This window comes from Rhea pennata, chromosome 2, assembly GCF_028389875.1.
Source record: "Rhea pennata isolate bPtePen1 chromosome 2, bPtePen1.pri, whole genome shotgun sequence".
NCBI lineage: Eukaryota > Metazoa > Chordata > Aves > Rheiformes > Rheidae > Rhea > Rhea pennata.
The window spans coordinates 483,142-509,302 of record NC_084664.1 but is presented as its reverse complement, the minus strand read 5'-3'; the positions used below and the strand labels follow the sequence as shown (position 1 = coordinate 509,302).

At 69.6% G+C, this 26,161-nt stretch overlaps 2 protein-coding genes across 6 annotated transcripts in view; one reads left to right on the top strand and one right to left on the bottom strand.

Annotated features, from left to right (window-relative positions):
* The first annotated feature begins 246 nt into the window (after window positions 1–246).
* On the top strand, window positions 247–23,415 carry SLC4A2 (solute carrier family 4 member 2). Of its 5 annotated transcripts, XM_062568607.1 has the most exons (23): window positions 247–396; window positions 10,012–10,159; window positions 13,941–14,106; window positions 14,190–14,425; window positions 14,636–14,760; window positions 14,886–15,112; window positions 15,994–16,130; window positions 16,418–16,598; window positions 16,715–16,850; window positions 17,071–17,251; window positions 17,395–17,509; window positions 17,601–17,785; window positions 18,289–18,502; window positions 18,590–18,811; window positions 19,382–19,530; window positions 19,730–19,924; window positions 20,010–20,243; window positions 20,334–20,423; window positions 20,945–21,111; window positions 21,356–21,609; window positions 21,881–22,050; window positions 22,251–22,424; window positions 22,613–23,415. In XM_062568607.1, exons 2-23 carry the CDS (start codon window positions 10,100–10,102, stop codon window positions 22,691–22,693), a joined length of 3,699 nt encoding a protein of 1,232 aa, XP_062424591.1. In that variant the 5' UTR covers window positions 247–396; window positions 10,012–10,099; the 3' UTR covers window positions 22,694–23,415. The 5 variants fall into 5 exon arrangements, with proteins under 5 accessions (XP_062424591.1, XP_062424587.1, XP_062424588.1 ...); XM_062568603.1 differs by having other exon boundaries at window positions 18,289–18,811; XM_062568604.1 differs by lacking the exon at window positions 247–396 and adding an exon at window positions 3,098–3,170 and having other exon boundaries at window positions 18,289–18,811.
* The window catches only part of FASTK (Fas activated serine/threonine kinase), a 19,867-nt gene continuing 16,818 nt past the window's right edge, over window positions 23,113–26,161 (bottom strand). Inside the window, exon 10 of the mRNA XM_062568608.1 lies at window positions 23,113–24,097. Within this exon, the coding sequence (XP_062424592.1) occupies window positions 24,011–24,097 (87 nt within the window). The 3' untranslated portion in view covers window positions 23,113–24,010. The remainder of the gene's footprint in view (window positions 24,098–26,161) is intronic.

The window sequence follows — 26,161 nt, the reverse complement described above, 5'->3', positions numbered from 1 at the left end:
GCGCCGCTGGGGCCGGCCGGGCCGGGGTGCGGCGGGTCCCGCCCGGCTCCGGCTCCGGGGGCGGCGGGCGGGGCCGGGCCAGGGGCGGCGGCCGCCGGTGCCGCGCCGCCCCGCCCGGCGCCGCCCCCGCAGGCCGGCGGGGCTCTGCGCGGAGCGGCGGGGGGAAGTGGCCTCGCATCCCGCCGCGGCCGCCCCGCACCGCGCGGCTCGGCTCGGCTCGGCTCCCCGGCCGCGGGCGAGCGCGGGCTCCGGAGCGGAGGCGGAAAGGCGGAGAGCTGCCCGCGGCGGCAGCGGGGCCCTGGCCGCGCCCGTGGTTTTCGGGGCCCGCGACACGGCCCGAGGCAGCTCGACGGGCTCCGCTCGCCGCGCCTGAGCCCCGCCGGGAGCCGCGCACAGGTGAGAGCGCGGGGCGGCGCCGCGGCGGGACCCCCGCGGCCGGCGCCCCCCGGCGGAGCCGACACCCCCGGCTCTGTGCCCCCCCCCGGCGGAGCCGACACCCCCGGCTCTGTGCCCCCCCCGGCTCTGTGCCCCCCCGGCTGCGCTGCCCCCCCGGCTCTTGCGCCCCCCCCCCGCGCTGTGCCTCAGTTCTGCTCCCCCCGCCGCTCTGCCCCCTCGACTCTGTGCGCCCCCCACGCCGCAGCTCTCCGCGCGGGGGGCGGCTGCGGGGGGCCGCGGCAGCCGTGCCGGGGGGCTGCGGTGCCCCGCGCCGGTGCGCTGCCCCGTGCGCAATGCCGCCAGGCTTGAGCAACGCTGGGCGTGGGGCCAGCCCAATTACGCCCTCTCGTTAACGCGCCGATTCGGGTTCCCGCTGCCTCCGACGCTGCTCCCACAGCAAGTGCTGCGCGACCACGGCGGCCAGGTGCGAAGCAGCCGGCTCCTGGTGGCGATCGCTCTGCTGCGCCGGTGCCTCCTCCCAGGCTGCTTGGCATGGCCCTCGGACTGTCAGCGGCACCGCGACGTGGGAAGGACCCAGCTGCCCGCGTCTTTCCCACCGACAGGCCCTGTTTTGGTCTCTGCTCTGGTGCCAGAGCAGGACTCCTCCAGGTGGACCGCAGCGGTCACTTGGAGGTGGGGAGAGCCCTGTCCGGCGCCCGGGCTGTGGGGGGTCCGTGCTCCCGCATGGGCGGGTACCCCCTTGCCGCCAGGTCGGCCGGCAGGGTCCCGGCGCCTGTCAGGGTGATTAGCCCTGTGCCCATCAGGCGGCAGGGCGCCCAGCCCCGCTCGCATGCTCTTCAGGGTCGCTGCACCACTTCAAGTGGCTGCCACGAGTGTGGGGATTTCATCGCCCTAACGACCCTCCCGGCAGCCGGTAGCCTCCCCACGGGCGGCTCTTTGGTGGCGGAGGGGCCGTGCCGCTCCCTGCCGCGCCGTGGGGCAGCTCCAGTAGGTGTGCGGCCGCTCCTGCCAGCGGGAGCTGGGCCTCCCTCCTGTTTGCTGTGGGGGCAAAGGGAGAGCAAGGTCAGGGCTGGCTCTGTGGGGGCTCCCGGGCAGAGGGGCGCTCCAGCCCCCCGCGGCAGGCAGGATGTCAGTGCATGAGGGGAGCCGCATGCTGCTGGAGGCACGTTTTGAGCAGGGAGGCGTCAAAACGCCCCGTCCTGTTCTCTCCGCTGCGCGTTGCCCTCCTGCCTGTGACTGACAGCTCCCGCCCCACCACGTGCTCCCTGGCTGTCGTCCCGAGGGACGCTGTTCCAAGCGTGGCATGGGGTGGGTTTCCGAGCCCCCCGTGTCGGTGCGGGTTGTTGCGTGGATGGCTAATGTGGTCTCCGCAGTGCACGGACGAGTGCAGCGAAACGCAGGCCGACGAGCTCCCTGGGAGCTGGTGGAGACGCTGCCGGGGACCGGCTGCCCCCCACGGGGAGCGGCGGCAGCGTCTGGCCAAGGCCGCGTCCCGGAGTCCGTGCGTGGCCCCGAGCGGAGGCAGCAGCTCCTCTCCTGGCCGTCGGTGCGGCGCGTGGCTCGCTGCCCCGGGGTGCCGAGCGCTGATGCTGCACCGGGCGTGTGGATCCCGGGCCAGGGCAGGGAGAAGGGACGGAGCCTCCTGCGCCTGCTGCCTGCTGCTGTGGCGAAGGGGGCCACGTCCGCTGTCCCATCCCGTGCGGAGAAGGGACGGGGGAGGCTGTCGCATCCGCAGGGCCAGTCTGGGGCGGGCTGGCGACCCAGACCCTGCGTGATGGCCCTGTGTCAGGGTGCGGGTGCCAGGTCCGGCCATCCCCAGGGCCGGTGCCGGCCAGCGGAAGGGAGGGGACCCTGGGAGCCGCGTCCCAGCCAGGATTCCCAGGCCGAGCCGTGGGGATAATGAGCCTGGCTGCGGCCCCAGCGCAGCCCCCGTGGGGCCCTGGGACACAGCCCTGTCATTAGAGGGGAGCAGATCGCCGCAGGAGCCAGGCGCGCTGCCCGACTGCTCGGCGCTGGAGCCCGCCGCGGGGCACCGCGGCCGGCGGGGGAAGAGCAGGCTCCCCCCGGACTGCGGCCGCCGGGGTTCACCAGTCCTGCAGCCGTGAGCGTGGGACCTGCGCAGGGTCGCCGGTGCCCAGGACCCTCCCCGCACTTGCCTGCTCCCACGCGGTTGCTGAGCGCTTCGCGTGCTTTTGCGCGGCTGCGGGCCGGGGTTTCCTCCTCAGCCGCCCCTGCGTGTCCCCGGCCGGCCGCTCCCTTGGCAGAGGCGGCGCGGGCCCCTTGTGCAGGCAGCCAGCTCGTGGCGCCGGCCGGCGCTCGCCTCTCGCTGGCCCCTGTGCCCAGCAGGAGCCTTGCCGCTGCGTGAGCTACGCGCAGAGGTGTGGCTGCCTAAGTAACAGTTACTGGGACTTGGCACTCTGAGATTTGTTTGGATAAAGTGGCCTGTTACAGACTTGCCGAAACAAAGAGTCTCGCGGCTGCTGCTTTTTTTCTTTCACACCAGTATAAAAGCTCCCAGCGTCAGCCGTGCGCTCGCAGCTTGGAGCCGCAGCCGGGCAGGGAGCTGACAGCGCTGCTGCGGCCCTGCTCGGACCAAGCCCGCGGGGACGGGGCGCTGCAAGCTGGGGGGGCCCAGGCCCCGCGTCGCCTCCGGCCGCGGCCCGACTCCCCTTTCTGGGAAGGTGCCCGCAGCCCGGACAGGCACCCGGCAGCCTCTGCGGGAGCAAGGGCTGCGCAGCTGGAGCTGCAGCGCTGCAGGATCGCCGTGCTATGGGGTGAGTGGAGGGGCAGAGCTGCCCCCTGCCAGGGTCCGAGGCAGCACCCCCACCCCTCAGGGGCGAGCGTGCAGCTGCGCAGCCTGCCGGGGCCATGCGGGGCTGGGCAGCGAGGTGCTGGTGCCGATGCGTGTCCCGGGGCAGCCCCACGGCTCCGGGAGCAATGAGTCAGCGGGAGGTGGCAGCGCTGCCTGCTCCTGCCCCGGCCGGGACCTGGGCAGGGAACAGCTGCTGTAACCAAGGTGAGCGAAGTGGTGGGAGCTTCCCCAGGGCCCAGGCACCTCCGCGGGCTGCAGAGGCACCGCTGGGCAGGCTGCAGCGGGGATGGTCCCCGCTCTGCAGCTTCCCCGGCCGGGGCGCTGGGGCCGGGGCGCGGTTCAGGGGCCCGCGGGCGCCGTGACCGGGGTGCCGTGGCAGAGTGACGGCAGAGCTGGCAGGCAGCGGTGCGCAGCGCAGTGGGAGCCTGTTCGCAGGGAACGAATTGCCTGGCAGGATCCGTCCAGCCGTGGCTCTGCAGTAGCCGTCCCCCGCAGCCGAGCGCAGCCCGGCCAGGCCCCCTCGCGCCGGTGCCCGGGCCGCGGCGGCGTGGGCGTGCGCGCAGAGTGGCTGCCGTGGTTCAGCCCCCGGATCCAGCTGTTTTGAGGTCACAAAGCCGGGGGTGGAGGATATTTTTGGTGGCAGCTTCCAAAGTTGCAGCGTCTAGAAAATCTTTGCTGGCGTGCGAGCTGCAGTGCTGCTGGGCCGGCGGCCGGCGCCACGGCCCCGCTCTGTCTGCGGTAGCCGCAGCTGAGCGGAGCAGTGAGCGGGACCGGCGCAGCGCTGGGGCCACCTCGGCAGCGGGGAGGCTGTGCGGGCTGCTGGGAGCACCGGTGGGGCTCCGGGGCGGCCCCCGGCGCTGCCACGGGGCAGAGAGGGTGCGGGCTGGCCGCCGCCGCCGCGCTGGCTGCTGGGGGCCCGTCCTGCCCGGGCCGGCTCCTCTTGGCTCCTGCACCTGGAACATTAGAGCCCCTGAGGAATGTCCTGGATGAGGAGCAGCCCTGGGGATTAGCGCCGCTCCAGCCAAATTCCTCCTCTTCCTCCTGCTGAAGCGGGCCAAGGGGGCGGGGGCTGCGGACGTGGAGGCCGCGCGGCGCCCAGGTGCGGTGCCGTGGCCCCGCTCTCCCTGCCGCCCAGCGTGGGCGCCCGCGTCCCCGCCGGCCCCTGCAGGCAGCCGGCCCCCGCCGCGGCGCCAGCCCAGCGCGGGTGGCGTTTCCTTCCGGGCTCGTTGCGAAAGGGCCGCGAGCGGGCCGCGACGAGCCTTCGGTGTCCCGCTCGTCTGCCTCCTCGCGGCCGCGGGCCCTGTGCCTGGCAGGGCCGCGTGCGGCGCGGCTCTTCTGGGGCCGCCGGCTCTGCGGCTCCCGTGCTGCAGCCTCGGTGCTGCTCCGTGCCGGCTGGGAGCCCGTCGTGGCAGACGCTGCGGGCCCTGGGCAGTCCCTGCTTCGGTGGCAGCCTGTGGCACCAGGGGAGAACGCAGACCCTGCTCCGGCTCCGTGTGGATGGGAGCCAGCGAGCCGGCGGTGGCGGAGGGGCGGCAGCCGGCGCCGGCCGTGACAGGGCACGCGCCGTCGTGTGCAGGGTGAGCGAGGCTCCTCGCCGGCGCAGGGCTGGGCAGCGTTTGCAGGTGGTGCTCGTGGCAGCAAGGGGAGCAGGCCCCACCGGGTGACGGTGCTGTGGCTGTGCCCCGGGGCCCTGCGCCCGCAGCTGCCCTGCTCGGAGGCTGGCCCGGGCACAGTGCTGCAGCGGCGCAGGCCTGGCACGCTCCTGCTGCCGGCCCCTGGCCTGTGCCGAGCTTGCCGTCCCTGGGCACAGAGCCCAGCGTAGCTGCTTCTTTTGGTCCCCATGCAGGAGCTGGGCCCGAGTGCAGTGGGTCACAGCCCTGAGCCAATTCCCAGGGAGCCCCGTCTCCGAGCAGGCGCAGGGTGCTGGGGACGCAGCCCCATGAGCGCCCAGACTGGCACCACGAGCATCACGGCTGAGCAGAGCCTGCGGCACCCCATCCCGGTGTCCTCGCGACTCGGATCTGGGCACTGCAAGGCAGGGGTCTGCTTTGGGAAACGGGCAGCATAGCCAGAGGCTTTTTGTGCGGCGAGCTCCTCTGGCGGAGGCCGAGGGGTTGGGGGCAGACTTGCTGCCCTGGGCAGGGTTTGGGGAGTCCTGGCAGAGAGGGGTGCCCCCCGCCCAAAAAAAATCTGGCCTGGAAGTGGGTGCAGTTTCTAGGGGGGAACCAGCATGGGGCCTGGCGAGTTCTCCATCCCCATCTGCATCGGCCCCTGTCGCGCGTAAGCTGCAGCGAGGCCGGCGGGTCGTGTGTCAGGGCTCGCTGTCGTCCTGTCGTCATGATTCTGTTGTCCCTGAACCCCACAAAAATGCCGGGGCTGTGAGCGGGGCACGCAGACGCGGCGGCGTGCCGGTGCGGCGCAGAGCGCGGGGAGGCAGGGCGGGGGCGGAGGAGCAGCGCCGGAGGGTGCTCGGCTGCCGCGGCGCCCGCGCTCGGCTGCAGCCCCTCGCGGAGGGGCGGAGTGGGCGTCGCTCCGAGCCTCCGCTTGGGGATCGGCTCCCTGGTGCTGCCGCCTGCGCGCGGCTGGGCCGTGCAGGGCCGGAGCTGCCGGTGGCGGGCGCGGGGCAAAGTGCGGCAGGGGAGCCGGGAGCCCCCCGCCCCCCCAGGGGCCTCTGCCCTCGCAGCATCGATGCAGGAGGGGCAGCTCTGCCCCCCCAGCCGCCGGCTACCCTGGGCACTGCCTCCTGTTTGCAGAGCCTCTGGCAGGGTCGTGTGCCATGGATGGGGACTCCCCCGGAGTGGAGCTGGCGCTGGCACTGCCTCTCCTTGCAGACTCGCCGTGCGCACCTGAGGCAACCCGCAGGCGTTTCCTCACTTCCTGGCCTTGCTCAAGGCGGCAGCCGGACCCGCGCTGCCGCCCTCCCAGCTGGCGCCACAGCCACGGGTCCCTCCCGGCGGCCAGGCCGCGGGCAGAGCGGCCCCTCGGGGAGCACCTCCCCGGGGACACCGCGGCCGGCTCCCGGCTCCGTGGCGTGCCGGGTGCGGTGCTGGCCGGCCGCGCCGCGGTGCCCCGTAATCGTCTTAGGCGGGATCGCGCCGGCAGGCTGGGGCTAGTCCCTGGAATGCGACTGCAGCGCCCGCTGGGGCGGGAGCAGCCGAGCCGGCTCACGCACAGGCACAAATCGGAGCCAGCCAGTAATTAATGGAGCGGAGCGGTGTTGGCAGCCCTATCTCCATATCTGCAGACCTGCCCTGCTTATCTGAGCTGGATTGTTCCCTCCAAACAAGGGCCCATTGTGCTGCCGTAAAAGCCTGGGAAAAGGTGCACGGGCCGCGCGGCGAGCCTGTCCCACCGGCTGGCCCGGCCGCCCGGCGTGCCGCGGCGGGAGCCCCAGGCCCGGAGCAGGGCTCGCGCCCGGGGAGTGGCCACGGCCGCAGGGGGCGAGCGGGGCAGGGTGGGCGCCCAGCGGGATCCGGCGGTGCCGGAGGTGTCCGGCGCAGCTCGCGCTGTTGGGGTGGTGCGGGCATGGGGCTCTGGCCCCAAGAGCAGCCGTGCCCTCCCAGCTGGCCCCGTCCCTCGCTGTGGCTCTGGAGGGAGGGCAGCCCGGTGCCTGCAGTCCCCAGCAGGTTCTCCATCGGGATGCTGTTGTGGTTCGCTCCTTGCTCATCTGCGAGAAATGCGGATGCCCAGAGCTGTGCAGGTGCCAGCGGCACATTCCTGGGCTGCAGCGGTGTGGGGCCAGTGCAGGCAGAGCTGCAGCGGGGCAGCCCTGCGCTGGGAAGCTGCTAATCGTCCCAGCTTATCCAGATCAGTTACTCAAACTTCCTCCCATCCCCGAGGGAGGCTCCCGGGGGCGCGGGAGCTGCGGGGAGGAGTCGTGCCAGCCCAGAGCGAGGCAGCGCCGGGCTGCTGCAGGCGGGACGCGCCTGGCTCGGGCCTGGCTTGTGGGCTCCCTTTCCGGGACCAGCCGTCCTTGGCAGTGACTCAGCCGCCTGCACGGAAAGCAGAAGTGCGCGGCGCCCGCCTGCACTTCACCCTTTCCAGCCGTGTCAGGCGGGGGGCTCCAGGCACTGTGAACCCCCAGTGGAGCCAGGCTGCTGGCGGAGCTTGGCCCTCCCCACGGCGCTGGGGGCGCGGAGCTGGGCAGAGGGGCTGGCGGCACGGGGCTGGGTGCGGAGCCCCTCTGGGCGATGGGCACTCGCCGCTGGCCTGGCCCTGGTGTGCAGGGCCGACTCTGCGCGTGGCCCCAGGCTCCCCGGGACCTGCTGCCCGTGAGAACGCGGCTCGGGGCCGTTTCCCACCTCTGCTTGCCTGCAGAACAATCCCAAATGTGTTTACGAGGCTCTAATCCCTGCAGGCTGCGGCCAGGATTAACCGCACAGAGCTGCTTAGGGCCGGGGAGCGGTAAGCGCCCACCCATCCTCCGGCCTGCGAGCAGACTGCTGCCGTCGTGGCCCCACAGCCGGCTGGGCAGCAGGAAGGCTCTGCCCTGCCCGTTTCTCCCCACTCCCCGATGCCTCCAGCCCCATGTGCTGGTCCTCGCTGCTCTCGGGAGCATCTCGCCCGTGGTGCGGAGTCCGTGTGCTGGGCTTCGACGGCCCAGGGATGCTCTGTGCTGGGACAGGACCCTCCGCGCCTCCCCAGGTCCCTGCCGGAGCTGCAAGGGACCCGGCTGGTCGGGGTGGTGAGGGGACCCGAGCTGCCAGCTCGTCCCTCCCAGTTCTGCTGCTGCAGCTCCTGCGACTGCTGCACGCTGCGCTGGGCGGGCGGGTGGCCCATGGCCATGGCCAGCCAGCTCAGCTCGGCACGTGGTGCCCTAGGACTGGTTTGGCTTGGCACGCGGTGCCAGAGACTGGCTCAACTCGGCTCACCACGTGGTGCCAGGGACCTACTCAGCTCAACTCGGCATGCGGTGCCTGGGACTGGCTCAGCCCAGCTCAGCACGCGGTGCGTGGGACTGGCTCAGCTCAACTTGGCATGCAGTGCCCAGGACTGGCTCAGCCCAGCTCGGCACGCGGTGCCTGGGACTGGCTCAGCTTGGCTCAGTGTGTGGTGCCTGGGTCTGGCTCGACCCAGCTCGGCACGCGGTGCCTAGGACCATCTTGGCGCATGGGGCCCGGCTTGGCATGCAGTGCCCAGGACTGGCTCAGCTCAGCTCAGCACGTGGTGCCTGGGACTGGCTCAGCTCAGCTTGGCATGCAGTGCCCAGTACTGACTCAACCCGGCTCGGCGCGTGGTGCCTGGATCCGGCTCGACCCAGCTCGGCACGCGGTGCCTAGGACCATCCTGGCGCATGGGGCTCAGCTGAGCACGCAGTGCCTGGGACTGGCTCGGCTCGGCTTGGCACGCAGTGCCTTGGACTCGCTTGGCTCGGCTCGGCACGCGGTGCGTGGGGCTGGCCGGAACGCGGCGGGATGAGGCTGCGGAGCGGGCGCGGGCTGGGGCTCCCCGTCCGTCCCGGCCCGCGCTGTCGCGCGCCTGCGCCCGGCCGGCGGGGCAGTGCGGGGGAGTGGCAGCCGCGGGCTGCGGCTTGGCGGGCGCCCCGGGAGAGCGGCGCCACGGGTCGGCTGATCCGCGCTCGCTCTGCTGGAATGTGGAAGTTCTGGCTCCGGCCCCGGCCGGGGCGCAGGGATTAGGGAGCAGCTGGAGCCGGGCAGAGCCGAGCCGAGCAGCTTGCTGCGAGGGAGCGCCGTGCCGGCCACGGCCTCGCATGTGCCGAAGGTACCGTCCTCAGCTGTGGCAGCAGTGCGCGTGGGTGCACGGGGCGGCAGGACCGCTGCTGGGCTGGCCGTGGGACGCCCCGGGGCTGGCGGGCGCCAGGCAGCGTCGCCTCGCGTGCGGGCCCCCGGCAGCGAGCGGGTGCTGGTGCTGCAGGCTCTGCCTCGCTCCCGCTGGGGATCTGTAGGCCTGGGCACGTGCGGCCACCCAGCTCCTGCGGCACCGCCAGCTGGTTCCCTGTCGCGGTGGGAGGCTCCACGCTGGCCACGGTGCCGGCAGGCAGGACGTGCCCTTGTGCGCTGGCCGGGGGCAGCGTGCAGGCACCGGCCCTGTGTGCACAGTGCCTGGCCGTGCCGTGCCATGCCGCTGGTGCTGAGCCCCGAGCTGGCCCAGGGGCAGCGGTGCTGGCGCTGAGCCATTCCCGGAGCTCCCTGCTGCACCCAGCCTCTGGAAAACCCCTGGCCGTGGAAACAGCGGCTCATGGCTAGCAGCTTCCGCCCTGCCGGGAGGAGCTGGTCCTCCGCGACCCGGAGCCAGGGCCGGGCACAGCCGGGAGCCCTGCGGGGCGCAGGGTGAGCGGGACCCCGGCTGCCGAGCCCCTGCTGGTGCCTCAGCCCAGCCCTGCCGGGAGCCCAGGCTGGGGGCTGCCCCGGAGCCGCTAGTGCCCCGGGCTGGGGCCGGGGCGGCGGGGGCAGCTGGTGACGGGCCGGGTGAGTAACCCGCGCAAGGCGCAGTCACGCACTGGCCCCCGTCACGTGGGGCCCCTCCGGAGACGATAAATCCAGGGCGGCGGTGGCGGCGGCCGGGTGCTGGGGACCGGCACAGGGCAAGTGTGGGCACAGCTGGGGGGTGGGATGGGGCTGGGCTGGGTGCAGGGCTGAGGGGTGGCCGTGGATGCTGTGCTCCCACGGGGGCCCGCAGCCGAGGCAAACGGCGCCGGAGCTGGGCCAGGCGCACCGGCCGCTCCTCTGCTGCCTGCCGCGGGCGGCCCCGCGCCGGCCCGCTGTCCGCCCACGGCGCGGCTCCTGCGGGCTGCGCTTCGCTCGGGGGCCGCTGGGCGCCTCAGCCCTCTGCTCCCCTCCCAGGTTATGCGGCCCCGACGCCGGCCCCTGAGTCCCCGCGAGAAGGAGAAGGGCTAAGCGGGCGCCCCGCGCCCGGCCCCGCCGCCGCACCATGAGCCACGAGCAGGTGTCCTCCGAGATCCACCACATCGTCTCCTCGGCCTTCGAGAGCGTAAGTGCCTCCGCGCCGGTGTCGCGGCCCCCGGGGCCCGGCCATGCAGCCGGCGGGGTCTGCCCCATGGCCGCCCCACGACGTGCCCTGCCTGGCGTGGGCATGCAGGGCCAGAGCGCTGCCGTGGGGCTGCACGGCTGGGGGGCAGGGCTGGGGGGCTCCAGCCCCATTGCACAGCCATGGGGCAGAGCTGCAGTATTCCAGCCCCCTTGCATGGCCATGGGGCAGAGCTGCAGTATTCCAGCCCCCTTGCACAGCCGTGGGGCAGGGCTGCAGTACTCCAGCCTGATTGCACCGCTGTGGGGCAGGGCTGCAGTACTCCAGCCCCATTGCATGGCCATGGGGCAGAGCTGCAGTATTCCAGCCCCCTTGCACAGCCGTGGGGCAGGGCTGCAGTACTCCAGCCCCATTGCACAGCCATGGGGCAGGGCTGCAGTACTCCGGCCCCCTTGCATGGCCATGGGGCAGAGCTGCAGTATTCCAGCCCCCTTGCACAGCCGTGGGGCAGGGCTGCAGTATTCCAGCCCCCTTGCACAGCCGTGGGGCAGGGCTGCAGTACTCCAGCCTGATTGCACTGCTGTGGGGCAGGGCTGCAGTACTCCAGCCCCCTTGCACAGCCATGGGGCAGGGCTGCAGTACTCCAGCCTGATTGCACCGCTGTGGGGCAGGGCTGCAGTACTCCAGCCCCCTTGCACAGCCATGGGGCAGAGCTGCAGTATTCCAGCCCCCTTGCATGGCCATGGGGCAGGGCTGCAGTACTCCAGCCTGATTGCACCGCTGTGGGGCAGGGCTGTGCCTTGGTGCCCTCGAGGGAAGGGCGCTGCTGGTGTGAGCGGCGCAGCGGGCACCCGCCCTGGCGACGCTGCCGGCTCCCCGTGTGCCCGGCGCCGGTGTCGCACCGTGCGGTTAATGATTAAGCCTTCGCGCGACGCGGCGCGACGCCCGGCCGCCCGCTGCCATAGGGCCGTGCCCCACTGCGGGGCACGTGACCGGGGATGGGACCGGCCGCACAGGCGCTCCCACCCGGCCCCTTCCTCGTCCTTCATGGAGTTCCTCCTGCGCTGCCGGGTAAGCGGCGGCGGCACTGCGGGGCCGGCCGGGCCCCTGCGTGGTGCCTGCGGACCCCCGGGCCAGGCGGGCAGGTGGGGCCGCGCGCACCCCCCGCACGCCCCCCGCGCGAGGCCGCAGCACGGCGCCAGGCTGCAGCCGGCAGATGCGGGGCCCCGGCGCCACGCGGGGTGGTGGGTGCGGGAGAACAGCGCGGGGCTGTGGGGCCCAGGCACCAACCCCAGGTGGGAAGGGGCTGGGGGCTCGGGGGGGCGAGCATCGCAGGGCGGGGGGCAGGCATGTGCCCCGGGGCAGCTGGTGACCCCTGAGGGGGGCTGCCCCCAGGCCCCTGTGCCAGGCATGGGGGGCATGGGGGGCACCTGGGTCCGCCCCAGTGCACAGCCCCAGCCCAGCCCCCCGCTGAGAGTGGGGGTAGTCATCTCACTCCCGCCTGGCCCCGCCGGTCTTGCACAGCCCCGTGCCCCTGTCCTGGGGGGCTGCAAACTGCCTTGTCCTGGGCCATCCCAGGGTTATCCCGGGTCACCCAGGCAGGGACGGCTGCTCTCTCGCGTTGGGGGGGGCGGGGGGGGGCTGGCGCTGCTGCAGAGGGGAGTGTTGGACACGCAGCCTCTAGCAGGGTCCTGGCACTGCTGGAGCGGGGGGCTGTGCAGTGCCAAGGGGGCAGGGGGAGCTGGGCAGTGCTGGGGGGGCACGGGGGGCTGTGCAGTGCTGGGGGGGGCAGGGGGAGCTGGGCAGTGCTGGGGGGGCAGAGGGGGCTGTGCAGTGCTGGGGGGGCAGGGGGAGCTGGGCAGTGCTGGGGGGGCAGGGGGGGCTGTGCAGTGCTGGGGGGGCAGGGGGAGCTGGGCAGTGCTGGGGGGGCAGAGGGGGCTGTGCAGTGCTGGGGGGGGCAGGGGGAGCTGGGCAGTGCTGGGGGGGCAGGGGGGGCTGTGCAGTGCTGGGGCGAGCTGGCAGTGTTGCCCTCAGTGATGACAGCGCAGCGGATCCAGTCAATGCATTGCTGGGGGGAGCAGCATGTCTTGGGGGAGGGGGATGTGGCAGTGCACACTGGGGCACTGTGTGTTAGTGGGGGGGAGTGCTGTGCACAGCGGGGGGGCCGTGCATACCCACATCGGGGGCTGTGCATGGGGGGAGCTGTGCACACTGGACAGTACTGCGCACAGCGGTGAGGGGGGGACACCGGGGGGATCCATGCACACCGAGGGGGCCGTGGATGCCGGGGGGGACCCTGGATGTCGGGGATCCATGCACACCGGGGGGGCCGTGGATACCGGGGGGTGCCATGCATACCGGGGGGCCGTGCCCGCCGGGCAGGGCCGTGCCCGCTGGGGGGATTCGTGCACGGGGCAGAGCTGCGCACAGCGGCGGGGGTGGGGGGCGTGCGCAGCGGGGGGGTCCGCGCAGCCCGACCGCTCCGGCGGCGGCGGCGCAGGCCGGGGATGCTGCCGGCGCAGCCCGGTGCCCTCTGCGAGCCGCTGTCACCTTGAGGCGGGCGCGCCCGGCGGCTCCGTCAATATTTGGCGAGCGCGGGGGAAGGAGCCGCCGCCGCCGCCGTGACCTTCCCGGCCGCGCCGCGCCGCGCCGCCCGGATAAAGCGCTGCAAAGGCGGCAGCGGCTCCGGCTCCGGCAGCGGCTCCGGCTCCGGCAGCGGCTCCGGCCCCGGCAGCGGCTCGGGCTCCGCCATGACTCAGGTAGGACCGGCCCGCGCGGGGCCCCGCACCCGCGGCCCGGGCGACCCCCACGGCCCCGGTGCAGCGGGGCGCGGCAGCGATGGCACCGGGGTGCACGGCGCCGTGGGCAGTGAGCTGACAGAGCTGGGGTGCACTGGGGTGCACGGCGCTGGGGACAGTGGGGTGACAGGACCGGGGTGCCCTGGGTGCACGGCACTGCGGACAGTGGGATGACAGGACCGGGGTGCCCCAGGTGCACGGCACCGTGGGCAGTGAGCTGACAGGGCTGGGGTGCACTGGGGTGCACGGCGCTGGGCACAGTGGGGTGACAGGACTGGGATGCCCTGGGTGCACGGCACTGCGGACAGTGGGATGACAGGGCTGCGGTGCACTGGGGTGCACGGCGCTGGGCACAGTGGGGTGACAGGACCGGGATGCCCTGGGTGCACGGCACCGTGGGCAGTGAGCTGACAGGGCTGGGGTGCCCTGGGTGCACGGCACTGCGGACAGCGAGCTGACAGGGCTGGGGTGCACTGGGGTGCACAGCACCAGGGACAGCAGGGTTTCAGGATTGGGGTGCACCAGGAGGGCATGGCACCGGGGACTGCCAAGTGACAGGACTGAGGTGCACAGCACTGGGGATGCCAGGGTGACAGACTCAGGGTGCACCAGGAGGGCACAGCATGAGGGTGACAGGTCCGGGGTGTGCCAGGGGGGCACAGCACTGGGGTATCAGGTCTGGGGTGCTGCAGGGAGCACAGCACCAGGGACAGTGGGGTGCCAGGTCTGGGGTTTGCCAGGGGACCACAGCACCGGGGACAGTGAGGTGCCAGGTCTGGGGTGCACAGGGGGAGCACGACACCGGGGACAGCCACCTGCCAGATGTGGGGTGCACTGGGAGCATGATGCAGAAGGTGCACAGCCCAGGGGTGCGTGGTCTGGGGCATGCTGGTGCAGGCATTGCAGAGTGCAGCAGTGAAGAGGGCATGAGGCCCCCCGGGCAGCGGCGGTGCCCAGTGCCCGCTCAGCCCCATCCTGTCCCGCAGCCCGAGCAGGATGCCCTGGGCCCCGGCTCGCCCAAGTTTGGGGAGGAGGAGGAGAAGGACCTGAACAAGGCTCTGGGCGTGGAGCGCTTCGAGGAGATCCTGTGCGACTCCTACCCTCGCAACGCGGAGGAGGCTGGCCGCAGCTACAGCGAGGAGGACTTCGAGTGTGAGTGGAGGCTGGCTGCCAGCACCGGGCAGGGCCCTGGGGGTGGGCGGCACCAGGCCAATGCCTGGCTGTGTCCCCTCCAGATCACCGCCAGTCGTCCCACCACATCCACCACCCGCTCTCCACCCACCTGCCCCCTGACACCCGCCGCAAGAAGGGGGTACAGAAGAAGGGCAAGAAGAAGCGGCACCGGGCATCCGCCCCCGGCGAGACACCCACCATTGAGGAGGCCGAAGAGGATGAGGATGAGGCGTGTGACACTGAGACGGAGCGGTCAGCAGAGGAGCTCCTGCAGGGCGGCCCCTCGGAGGCGGTGCAGGTGCAGCTGGCTCTGGGTGCTGCGCGGGTGCCGGGGCAGAGCCGGGCCGCCGCGCTCCGGCGGTGCTCCCGGGCGTTGGGTGTGCACCGGCGGGTGCCAGGCGGGTTGAGGAGGAGCTGGAGCTGGTGGTGGCCACGGGGCGGTGGGCAGGGAGGCGCGAGGGAGGCCGGGACTCCGCAGCGGTGGGTTTCTTCATGCCCCGTGTCTCAGTTCTTCTTGCAGGAGGATGAGGTCCCCGACCGGCGGGCAGAGGAGCCGGCAGCCCCCGCCGCAGTGCCGGGCTCCCCCGCGGAGTCCTGCAGGTCCATGTCCCCCAGGGAAGCGGAGGGAGCCAGGTGAGGCAGGGCAGGGGCCAGAGCTCACACGGGGCTTGGGCGGCAGCTCGGCTGGCTTCCGAGGGACGGGGAGGCCGGCGGCCCCGCGGTGGGGCCGCAGCCCTGACGCGCTGGCTGCGTTGCAGCCCCGACGTCGAGGAGGGGCGTCCCGCGGAGGGGCCGGCCACCGACGAGGCCGGCTCCCCCGGGCGCCCGGTGCCCAAGTCGCAGCCGGGGCACCGCAGCTACAACCTGCACGAGAGGCGGCGGATCGGCAGCATGACAGGCGCGGAGCAGGCGCAGTACCAGAAGATGCCCACGGACGAGTCGGAGGCCCAGACCCTGGCCTCGGCCGACTTGGACTACATGAAGAGTGAGCGCGTCTCGCCCGCCCTGGGCGGTGTGGGCAGGGGCTGTGGGGCCTGGGAGCTGTCTCTGCGAGGCAGCAGGGCCAGCAGTGCGCAGGGCCCACGTGTGCTGCCGGGAGGCTGGGGACACCCGGGGCCCCAGCCGGGCCCTTGCTCTCCAGCCCACCCAGGGCGCCGCGTCGAGGCAGGCAGGAGCGGGCCAGGCTGGCACCCGGCTGTGGCTGGCCGCCAGGCGCTGCTGCCTGGGGCAGCGATGATGTCTCCCCTGAGTGCTCTCCAGCCTCTGTTAATTTGCAGCTCAGGGATTTCCTGAGCCGCGGGCGGCGCTTTTGCATGCAACAGTTCCCTGTGGAGCTCTGCCCACGTGTCTCCCCTTGAGTGCCCGTAGATGATAGGCGTCCACAATGCCCTTTGGCAAGGGGGGTTGCAGGTGACCACATGTGGTGTGAAGGCCCACTTCTGTCTGCTTTGGGCCTGGCTCCCACTCGCGTGGCCGTTGGTCCCAGTTCTGGTGCTGGTGAAGCAGGGAGCAGGCGAGCCCCTCCACTGCTGCAGGCCTTGCAAGTGGGCAGACCCCTGTCAGTCCCCCCATCAGTCCCCCCACCCTGCTCCTCGGGGTTCTCCAGGCCCATGATGGTCCTTGTACTTCTCCAGCTCTGCCCCGTCTACTCTGAGCATCCCCAGGGGCATTCGCAGCTGGCTGCCATCAGGGAGGAGTTCCTGAAGTCTGCCAGATGCCAGGGCTTGGGGCATCCCCAGCACTGCAGCATGTGGAGGACTCAGTGTGCGGGGCTACCACTGCAGAGGCTGTGGCCAGCCTCTGTGGCCAGCCTCCTGTGCCCACCATCCAGCCGTCGCCGTCAGCATCCTCCCATGTCTCCGGCAGGTCACCGCTTTGAGGACGTGCCTGGGGTGCGCCGGCACCTGGTCCGAAAGAGCGCCAAGGCCCAAGTAGTGCACGTCAGCAAGGACCACAAGGAGCCGAGCACACGGCACAGGAAGCAGGACCGGCAGCCCCACGAGGTGTGGGGTCTTGCATGCCCTGCAGGCACAGGCGGTGTGCTGGGGGATGGCACACGTGGAGTGGGAGCCCTGGGCATGGGCGTCCTGGTGCTGTGGGCAGAGCCATGCATGGGGCCCTGGGCGCATGGGCATCTAGCTCAGCATGGGGACCAGCTCCCATGGGGACCAGCTGGGTGAAGCATCTCGTCAGGTGCCCTGTGAAGGATGGGACTGCCTGCGTGCGGACCCCATGGTCCTTCATGGGGCCTCTCTGCTGCCCCCTGCACTCACCCTGCTGTGCCTGGCAGGTCTTCGTAGAGCTGAACGAGCTGGTGGTGGACAAGAACCAGGAGCTGCAGTGGAAGGAGACAGCTCGCTGGATCAAGTTTGAGGAGGATGTGGAGGAAGAGACAGACCGCTGGGGCAAGCCGCACGTGGCCTCGCTGTCCTTTCGCAGCCTCCTGGAGCTACGCAAGACCCTGTCCCATGGTAGGAAGGCAGGGCTGCCGCTGGGATGGCATGCTGTGTGGTGCTGGGGCACTGGGGGGCCAGGGCTGGGGCGGCCCAGGGCCCCGCTCGCCTCAGCCCCCTCTCCCTTACCCCAGGAGCCGTGCTCCTCGACCTGGACCAGAAGACGCTGCCGGGGGTGGCTCACCAGGTGGTGGAGCAGATGGTCATCACGGACCAGATCCGGGCAGAGGACCGTGCCAATGTGCTGCGGGCGCTGCTGCTCAAGCACAGGTGAGCTGTGCTCGCAGGGGCAGGGACCTGCATCCCTCTCTGCAGCCACCAAGGGGATGGTAGTGTCCCCGAGCCCCGCAGTGTCCAGCATGCCGGCTGAGCTGCCCATGTCAGCTCCCGACTTTAGTTGCTCTCCCAGGAGCTGGCCAGGCTCAGGGAGCCCCTGGGGTGCACAGAGCTGATGGACCACCAAGGATGGTTCTCGGGGTTTGTCCCACAGCCACCCGAGCGATGAGAAGGACTTCTTCCCGCGCAACATCTCGGCCGGCAGCCTGGGCTCGCTGCTCACGCACCACCACAGCACCAACCACGTGGCAGAGGGCAGCGAGCCAGCTGTCACTGAGCCCCTCATTGCCGGCCACGCTGTGGAGCATGACACACGGGTTGACGTGGAGCGAGAGGTGAGCAGGGTCTTCCACGCTGCAGCTCTGTCCCCACCCAAGGCTTCCCCATCCCACTCCCTGTGCCCTCCTCCCCATCCTGCTGCTGCTCCCAGTCCCACGGCTTCACCATACACTGTCACTGCATCATTCTGTCCCCATAGAGGGAGGTCCTGACCCCCACACCTCCTGCCGGCATCACTCGCTCCAAGTCCAAGCATGAGCTGAAGCTGCTGGAGAAGATCCCAGACAATGCGGAGGCCACGGTGGTGCTTGTGGGTACGGAGGGGGCAACGTGCGGCCGGTGTGGGTGTCTACAGTGACCTGTGCCTGCGCTGACCTACTCATGGTAACCAACTGTGCCCTGCAGGCTGTGTGGAGTTCCTGGACCAGCCCACCATGGCCTTCGTGCGGCTGCAGGAGGCCGTGGAGCTGGACGCAGTGCTGGAGGTGCCTGTCCCTGTGCGGTTCCTCTTTGTGCTCCTGGGGCCCAGCAGCACCCACATGGACTACCACGAGATTGGGCGCTCCATCTCCACCCTGATGTCTGACAAGGTGAGCTGCACGTCTCAGACCCGGATGGAGCCACATCCCATGGGGAAGTGTCCCAGCCTCGTTCCCTGCCTGGGCTGAGGCCCCATGGCCAGCCCGGGGGGAAGTGAGTCTCCGTGGAGCCATGTCTCAGCTACATCCTCAACCAGGCTGTGTCCCCACAACTCACCATGTGAGGTGATGGGGCCACGTCACCTGCCCGGCCAATGGGCAGTCTGTGGAGGGTGGAGGGCCACGTTCCCTGCCCAGGCGGTGGTGGTGGCAGTCCATGGAGGGTGCAGGGTCCTGGGGCCACATCTCCTGCCCAGACAGCGGTGGTGGCAGTCCATGGAGGGTGGAGGGTCCCAGGGCCACATCCCCAGCCCGGGTAGTGGTGGCAGCAGTCCATGGAGGGTGGAGGGTCCTGGGGCCATGTCCCATGCCCGGGCAGTGGTGGTGGCAGTCTGTGGAGGTCCCCGAGGCCAGGGCGCCTGGGCCGGGTGCTCCAACCCGCTGTCCTCGTCCAGCAATTCCATGAAGCCGCGTACCTGGCTGATGACCGCCACGACCTCCTCAACGCCATCAACGAGTTCCTGGACTGCAGCGTGGTGCTGCCGCCCTCCGAGGTGCAGGGCGAGGAGCTGCTGCGCAGCGTCGCCCACTTCCAGCGTGAGATGCTCAAGAAGCGCGAGGAGCAGGAGCGGCGGCTGCTGCTGGAGCCCAAGTCGCCGGAGGAGAAAGGTGCCGGCACGGGGCCGGGAGCGGGGCAGGGCTGGGGCCCCGCGCCGGGCGGCCGGCGCTCATGGCCCGTCTGTCCGTGGGGCGCAGCGCTGCTGAAGCTGAAGGTGGTGGAGGGCGAGGGCGAGGAGGAGGACGACCCGCTGCGACGCACAGGCCGGCCCTTCGGGGGGCTCATCCGGGACGTGCGGCGGCGGTACCCCCACTACCTGAGCGACTTCCGGGACGCACTGAACCCCCAGTGCATCGCAGCCGTCATCTTCATCTACTTCGCCGCGCTGTCGCCTGCCATCACCTTCGGGGGGCTGCTGGGTGAGTGTGGGGGCACACGGCACAGGGCAGGCTGGTGCGGAGTGGGGCTGGGCTGGGGGGCTGCAGTGGGGCAGGGCCGGGGGGGCTGCAGCAGGTCAGGGCCTGGAGGGGCTGGGGCGAGGCAGGGCCAAAGGGCTGGAGCGGGGCGGGGCAGGGAAGAGTCTGGGAGGGCTGAAGTGGGGCAGTGCATGGGGGGCTGTGGTGGGGCTGTGCATTGGGGGGCTGGAGCAAGACAGGGCTGGGAGGACTGGATCAGGGCAGTGCGTGGGGGGCTGCAGCAGGACAGTGCGTTGGGGGTGCTGAAGCAGGGCAGGGCCTGGGGGGCTGCTGCGGGGCTTGCGTGGTGCACTGCACACAGGGCCTGGGAGCACTGCAGGCTGGGGGAGCTGCACTGCCGAGCAGAGCTGCGCGCACTGCTCTGCGCATGAGGGAGGCAGGTAGGGGCCTCTGGGCCGTGGTCGTGGTCGTGGTCGTGGCCGTGACCATGGTCGTGGCTGAGGCACTCAGCAGCCACGCAGGGCAGGAAGGGCCCTGTCCTGCCTGCCTGTCCTGAGTCTCTGCTGCCCGCAGGGGAGAAGACGCAGGACCTGATCGGGGTGTCTGAGCTGATCATCTCCACGTCGCTGCAGGGTGTCCTCTTCTGCCTGCTGGGGGCCCAGCCCCTGCTCGTCATTGGCTTCTCGGGGCCCCTGCTCGTCTTCGAGGAGGCCTTCTTCACGGTGAGAGCAGGGCAACCCACTCCTGCCCCAGCGGCTGCACAGAGCTGGTACTGGGGGCACGAGCAGCAGGGGCCGTGTCCTGGATGCTCTCCCTGCCCTGCTGCCCAGGGCTTGGCCCTGGCCCTGCCCCTCCTGCTGATACCTGCCCATCTGTCTGCCTCTCCGTCCGTCCGTCTGTCTGTCTGCGTGGCACTGGCAGTTCTGCACCTCCAATGAGCTGGAGTACCTGGTGGGGCGTGTCTGGATTGGCTTCTGGCTCATCCTCATTGTGCTGGTCATGGTGGCCTTTGAGGGCAGCTTCCTAGTGCGCTTCGTGTCCCGCTTCACCCAGGAGATCTTTGCCTTCCTCATCTCCCTCATCTTCATCTATGAGACCTTCTCCAAGCTGGCCAAGGTGAGCTGTGGCAGAGTGGGCTGGTGTCCATGGGGCATCTGAAGGAATGGCAGCAGGGCCAGGCTGAGCATTGTGCTCTCGGCAGATCTTCCAGGAGCACCCGCTGCACGGGTGCATGAAGGCAAACGCCACAGACGGGGAGGCCACAATGACGAGGAACATGAGTGTGGCCTCGGGCAACAGCACATGGCGCCGAACCGTGCCCAAGGTGACAGGGCAACCGAACACAGCGCTGCTTTCACTGGTGCTCATGGCCGGCACCTTCTTCATTGCCTTCTTCCTGCGCAAGTTCAAGAACAGCCGATTCTTCCCCGGACGGGTGCGTGGGGTGGCAATTTGGGGACTCGGTCAGCTCAGGGAGGCAGGGATGAGCCAGGCTGGGGCCAGGCTGACGCTGCTCTTCCTGCAGATCCGACGGCTCATTGGGGACTTCGGGGTGCCCATCGCCATCCTGGTCATGGTGCTGGTGGACTACAGCATCCAAGACACCTACACGCAGGTCAGACCTTGCTGGGCACCAGACCGCGATGCCCAGCCAAACCTGTGCCCTCCTGCACGCAGCTGCCCCGCAGTGCCCTGGGTGCTCACGGGCTTTGCACTGTGCCAGAGAGACAGCCGTGCCCCCGGGCAGCAGCTGTGGCCGGTGAGGCCAGGGCCAGCGGCTTTCCTGACGCTAGCCCTGCCCTGCTTGCCGGGAGCGAGCAGTGCCCCGTGTGTGCTGGCAGCGTCCCTTTTCGCCACGGCTGCCTCATTGCTAGGGCGCCTCCAGCTCGCGGCTCCCCGGTCTCTCCCTGCGCGTCCCTGCTGACCTGGTTCGTTGGTGCCCATTGCAGCTGGCTGTGCAGGGCTCTTCCAGCCTCTGCTGCCAGCAGCCTCCCCCAGCACTCGGCTTACAGCACTGATAAATCCCCGGGCCTGACCTGGGAGTGGGGAGCTGCACACCAGGCAGCTGCCCTCACCACCGGGTGGGAGGAGCGGGGCCGGGGGCACCGTGCCAGCATTCCCCCTCTCTCTCCGCAGAAGCTGAGCGTGCCCAGCGGGTTCTCAGTGACGGCCCCGGAGAAGCGGGGCTGGGTGATCAACCCCCTGGGGGAGAATAGCGTCTTCCCCGTGTGGATGATGGTGGCAAGTGGCCTCCCCGCCATCCTCGTCTTCATCCTCATCTTCATGGAGACCCAGATCACCACGTGAGCATGGGGGCCGGGGGCCCAACAGGGCCGTGTGGGGCACAAGTGGAGCAAACTGTGCCACATTGTGCTATGCTGCGCCTTGCCATGCCATGCTGTGCTGTGCCATATCGTACCGTGCTGTGCCAAGCCATGCCGTGCTGTGTCGTGCCGTGCCTTAACATGCCATGCTGTGCTGTGTCATGCCATGCTGTGCCAAGCCGTGCTGTGTTGTGTCGTGCCGACACACTACCCGTGTGCCCAGGCTGATCATCAGCAAGAAGGAGCGGATGCTGCAGAAGGGCTCCGGGTTCCACCTCGACCTCCTGCTCATCGTGGCCATGGGTGGCTTCTTCGCTCTCTTCGGGCTGCCCTGGCTGGCCGCGGCCACAGTGCGCTCCGTCACGCACGCCAATGCCCTCACCGTCATGAGCAAGGCCGTGGCGCCTGGCGACAAGCCCAAGATCCAGGAGGTGAAGGAGCAGCGAGTCACCGGGCTGCTGGTGGCCGTGCTTGTGGGTAGGTCCAGCCGATTGCCGCGCTCCTGTCCTGGCTGTGGCCATGAGGTTGGGCCGTGGTGGGTGCAGCACAGTGTGGGGAGCAGCACCAGATGTCTGCGGCACTGGTGGTGCAGGGCCTTCCCCAAGGGTGCCTGGGCAGTGGGGAGCAGAGCCAGGGCCAACTGCTGCTGACTGCAGCCCCGACCCCCTCGGGGTGCTCAGTGCTGGCACCAGCCGGGGGCCCCTGGTGACCTCTCCTGGGGCACCGCGGCTGATGCTGCTCTGCCCAGGCTTGTCCATCGTCATCGGGGACCTGCTGCGGCAGATTCCGCTGGCCGTGCTCTTCGGCATCTTCCTCTACATGGGCGTCACCTCCCTCAATGGCATCCAGTTCTACGAGCGCCTGCAGCTGCTGCTGATGCCCCCCAAGCACCACCCCGACGTCACCTATGTCAAGAAGGTCGGGGTCCCGGGGACGCGTGGGGACAGGGCGCTGCCCGTGGCTCCAGGGCCACCGCAGGCCTGGGACACCAGCCTTGCTGTGGGGGGGAGGCGGCTCCTCTGGGGCAGCCAGAGCTGGGCAGGGCTGGGGGGCGGGGGGGGGGGAGCCGTGCCATGGGCCGGGGCGGCCGTGTGGGTGCTGACCGCTGTCCCGTGCAGGTGCGCACGCTGCGCATGCACCTCTTCACCAGCCTGCAGCTGGCCTGCCTGGCCGTGCTCTGGGCCGTCATGTCCACCGTGGCCTCCCTGGCCTTCCCCTTCATCCTAATCCTCACCGTGCCCCTCCGCATGTGCCTGCTCAGCCGCATCTTCACTGACCGGGAGATGAAGTGTGTAAGTACCCACTCGGCGCCCCGCGCAGCCCGCGGGCAGGGCTCCTGCGGGCGCCTCCCCGCACGGTCCCAGGCGGCGGCGGCTGCCTCTCCGGGACGGCACCAGCTCCGGCCCTCGTCCCCGCGGCGGTGGCAGGGCCGGCGGTGAGGGAGCGCGCCGTCACTGCCCCTCGCTGCCGGCTCCCCCAGCTCGACGCGGACGAGGCCGAGCCCATCTTCGACGAGCGGGAAGGCGTGGACGAGTACAACGAAATGCCGATGCCGGTGTGAGCCGCGTGCCTGTCAGCGAGCAGGGCTTGGCGGGGCCCCGGCGCTGCCCGTGGGGCCCCCGCTGCTGCCCCGCACGGGGCCTGGGACTGTCGAGCCGAGCCCGGCTGGTGAAGGGCCCCTGCGCGCCCCGTGCCTTTGCCACGAGCAGCATGGTGCCTGCTGGGCTGGGGAACCTGCCAAAGAGAAGCTGCCTGCAACTTGCCCCGCTGGCGACTTGCCGGCCTCCCCGTCAGGGAGGGGACCCGCACGTGCCCCCAGCTGCGGCCCCGAGCACGAGGTCTCGGCGTCTGTCCCACCGGGCCCGTCTCGACCCTGCCGCGGGGCAGAGCCAGCCCTGGGCCGCTCCGCGTGCCGCCGTGCCCGCTGCAGAGCCGCAGGGCCGTGCCCTCCCCGCCAGCCCCCAGCCCAGGCTCCAACCAGACAATCAGGTGTTTTATTTAAGAGAGTAATTTAAACGGCAATAAACAGCTTTATACCGTGCACACGGGGCTGAGGAGTGACACGGCGGTTTATGGCGCTGGCAGGGTCGGTGATGAGAAGGGCCAAGGCCGGGGCGGCGGCGGGCCCCGAGCACCCCGCGTGTCTGGGGCAGGGCTGCAGGCGGCACCCAGGGCCCCCGCGGAGGGGCCGGGCTGGCTGCACCCCGGGCGCTGGGGCGGGGGGTCGCGGGCCCAGCCTGGGCAGGCTGCTGCCTCGTACTAATAAACAGAATGGACTTTGCACACTTTTCACCGTTTTATTGTAAAGTCAACCCCCGCTTCCCAAACACCCCCCCCTCCGGGCCCAGGGAGCAGCCCCAGCCCAGGTCGGTCCCGGGTGCCATGGCCACGGCCCCGCTCTGCCCCCTGCTCCCTCCCAGCAGAGGGGCCGGGGCGCTGGGCCCCCCTGCCAGCGCGGCCGCCAGCCCCGGCAGGGCCAGGCCCCGCTGCAGCCCAGCTGGCCACCTTTCAGGACAGAGCTGGGGGGGGGGGGGGGCGCGGGGCCAGGGCTGGAGGGACTCTCCCACCCCCAGGCAATATATACCCAAACACTCCCACTACGCACCAGTCAAGTCACGCCCTTCCCCACGCTAACAGCAATAAATATCACACTATCCCTGGCCTCACATCGAGAAGCAGGTGCCCAAGGCCAGACCCCATGACCCCCCCCCCCGAGCTTTCCCAGGGAAGGGGGCAGCTCCATCTCCCCCCACCTACAGGAAAGGGCTGGTGCACACAGAGGTGCCCCCCCAGCCTGGTCTCTTCCCCCACCCTGCCCTGTGGCAAGGGACGTGTGTGTCCATCTCCAGTGCCCACCGAGACGAGGGCAGGGCGACCCTCAGAAGCGCAGCTCCCTCAGCTTCTGCCGCAGATAGTGCTTGGCCTCTTCAATGCCGCTCACCTTCTCCAGCTCTGTGTATGGCAGCTGCAATGGGAACAGCAAAAAAAACTGTCAGTGCAGCACCCCCCCCACAACACCCCAGCTCAGACATTGCCTCTGCCCTCCAGAGCCTGCTGCGGCCACGGAGGCTGGGGCAGAGACAGGAACCTGCTCCTGGCTGGAGGCAGCGGCAGGAGGTTGGCTTTTGGGGGAAGGGAGAGAGAAGTGGGACTTGAGACCTTTCCCTTTTCAAGGGGAAGGAAGTGCTTATCCGTCCCATGGGCTCAGGAAGCACAGACAAGCCACAGCTCCTTGTGCTCAGGGCATCGCTATGTCTCACTGCATCCCTGACTTTCCAGTGCTAAAGAGGAACCTCACTCCAGCTGCTCAGCCCTCGATCAGCAGGGCAAAGCATAGCTAAGGGGCAGCCTCCTCAACCAGGGTAAGAGTCCAAGCATGACTGCACTGCCTCTGCTCTCTAAATGTTTTGCCCTTGGAGCTCACCCCCCCCCCCACTGCAGAGAGATACCTGCTCCATCACCTACTCCACCACAGATGGTCATGGGAGATACCGCAGATCCTGTCTCCGACCTCCCACCATGGCCAGGCTGCGCTCCAGTGAACACGAGGTATGCACGCAGGGAGGACACACTGTGCTGCAGGCATCTAGGACTAGGAAGTCTCTTCAGCCTAAATGCAACCTTGAACCCAACTCAACTACCACTAGGTGAGGCCTCAAGAGCAAAATCCAGCCCCTACTCCCGTGGAATAGGGTGAGCGAGTCTGTGTCTTGTTTGCCTTCAGGCTGCAAGCAGAGGCTAGGGTAAGGCAAGTTTTAGCAAAAGGGACAAGGGAGGCCTGCTGCTAGAGGGGACAGTAAGGCTTCGCATACTGCCGCCTGAAGACCAGGCCAGGATGGGCAGTGTGAATTAGTCCTGTCCAGCAGGGAACAGCAAAGTGCGCTGACCATCAGCAGCAGGACAGGCAGGCAGCTGAAGAAGCAGAATAATGCCCAACGGGAGTGAATCAAATCTGGAGCTGGAGGAGCAGCATCACTCCCAGCAGTCGGCAGAAGGCTAAGTTAAGCTGCTTCAGTAAAACCCTAACACTTCACACAGGCAAACATCGCTGCAGCTAGGAAAGTGTAGAGTGATGAGCCACACAAAAGAGGTGCCCACCTGCAGCTCAGGATCAGCAGCAGCATCCTTCTACAGCTAGTTCTGATTGCCTCTGTCATGTCTCCCTGCCTGCTCCTGCAAGGGGAATGGCGGGGGACAGCACCTTCTACACGGAACAGAAACTTTCTGCTTTGGCCAACAGAGAGGTGGCCTGTCCCACTCCACAGAGCTCCTCCTAGGAGCAGGAGAAAGCCAGTATGGCAGCTGCAACAATGGAGAGTAGCATCAAAACACCCCATAGACTACATGGCTCTGCAGAGGTTTGACTGTGCCCTCAGCCTTCCATGGCAACACTTAAAAAAAGTGCCTGCATGAGACACCAAAGAGCAGGACATTTGCTTCCTTTTCCTCTTTTGCAAACCACACAAGGCAGCTGGTCTTTACTCAGCAGACTGGGGACAGACATCAGAGGAATATGGCCCAGCACTTTGGCTCAGTGGCTGCAGGCTCTCTCCAGCAGACAGGATGGTCTGACACCATTCCTGTGAACGGGCAGTGCATGGAGTCAGTCACAGCACCAGGCAGCCTTCCACTCTGCAGTCTCCCGCAGAAGAAAGGGTTACAGCTGTGAGCTGAGACCAGATAACCATTTCTTCCCTCAGACTTCATTTTAACTAGTCTGCTGATGAAGAAGAGCATTAGGACTCACAAAAACAGAAGTGCATTCCTTTATTGCCCCTGGAGAACTGGCACTGGGGTTTCCATCCCTTCTCACTATCCCTTTGGAAAAGTTGATTAAACTGGATTTAGGTCTACAGAGTCAAGTCTGACCTGCATCTTTAACAAGTATGCTAAAACATACCAGTGCTAAACATACCCACTTTCCTCCTGCTGCTCAGTGTGCTCTTGCCAGCACCACTGAAGGACTGTGAGCCTTTGGCCATACAGACCATAAGAACAGCTACATTGGGTCAGATGAAAGGTCTTCCTG

What these genes read in the sequence shown, in the direction of transcription:
- SLC4A2 (XM_062568603.1), top strand. Translation starts at nt 10,100, where the DNA reads ATGAGCCACGAGCAGGTGTCCTCCGAGATCCACCACATCGTCTCCTCG. An exon ending in AGGGAAGCGGAGGGAGCCAG is followed by an intron (nt 14,761 to 14,885) that starts GTGAGGCAGGGC and finishes GCTGCGTTGCAG; the next exon opens with CCCCGACGTCGAGGAGGGGC. An exon ending in TCCAAGACACCTACACGCAG is followed by an intron (nt 20,424 to 20,944) that starts GTCAGACCTTGC and finishes CTCTCTCCGCAG; the next exon opens with AAGCTGAGCGTGCCCAGCGG.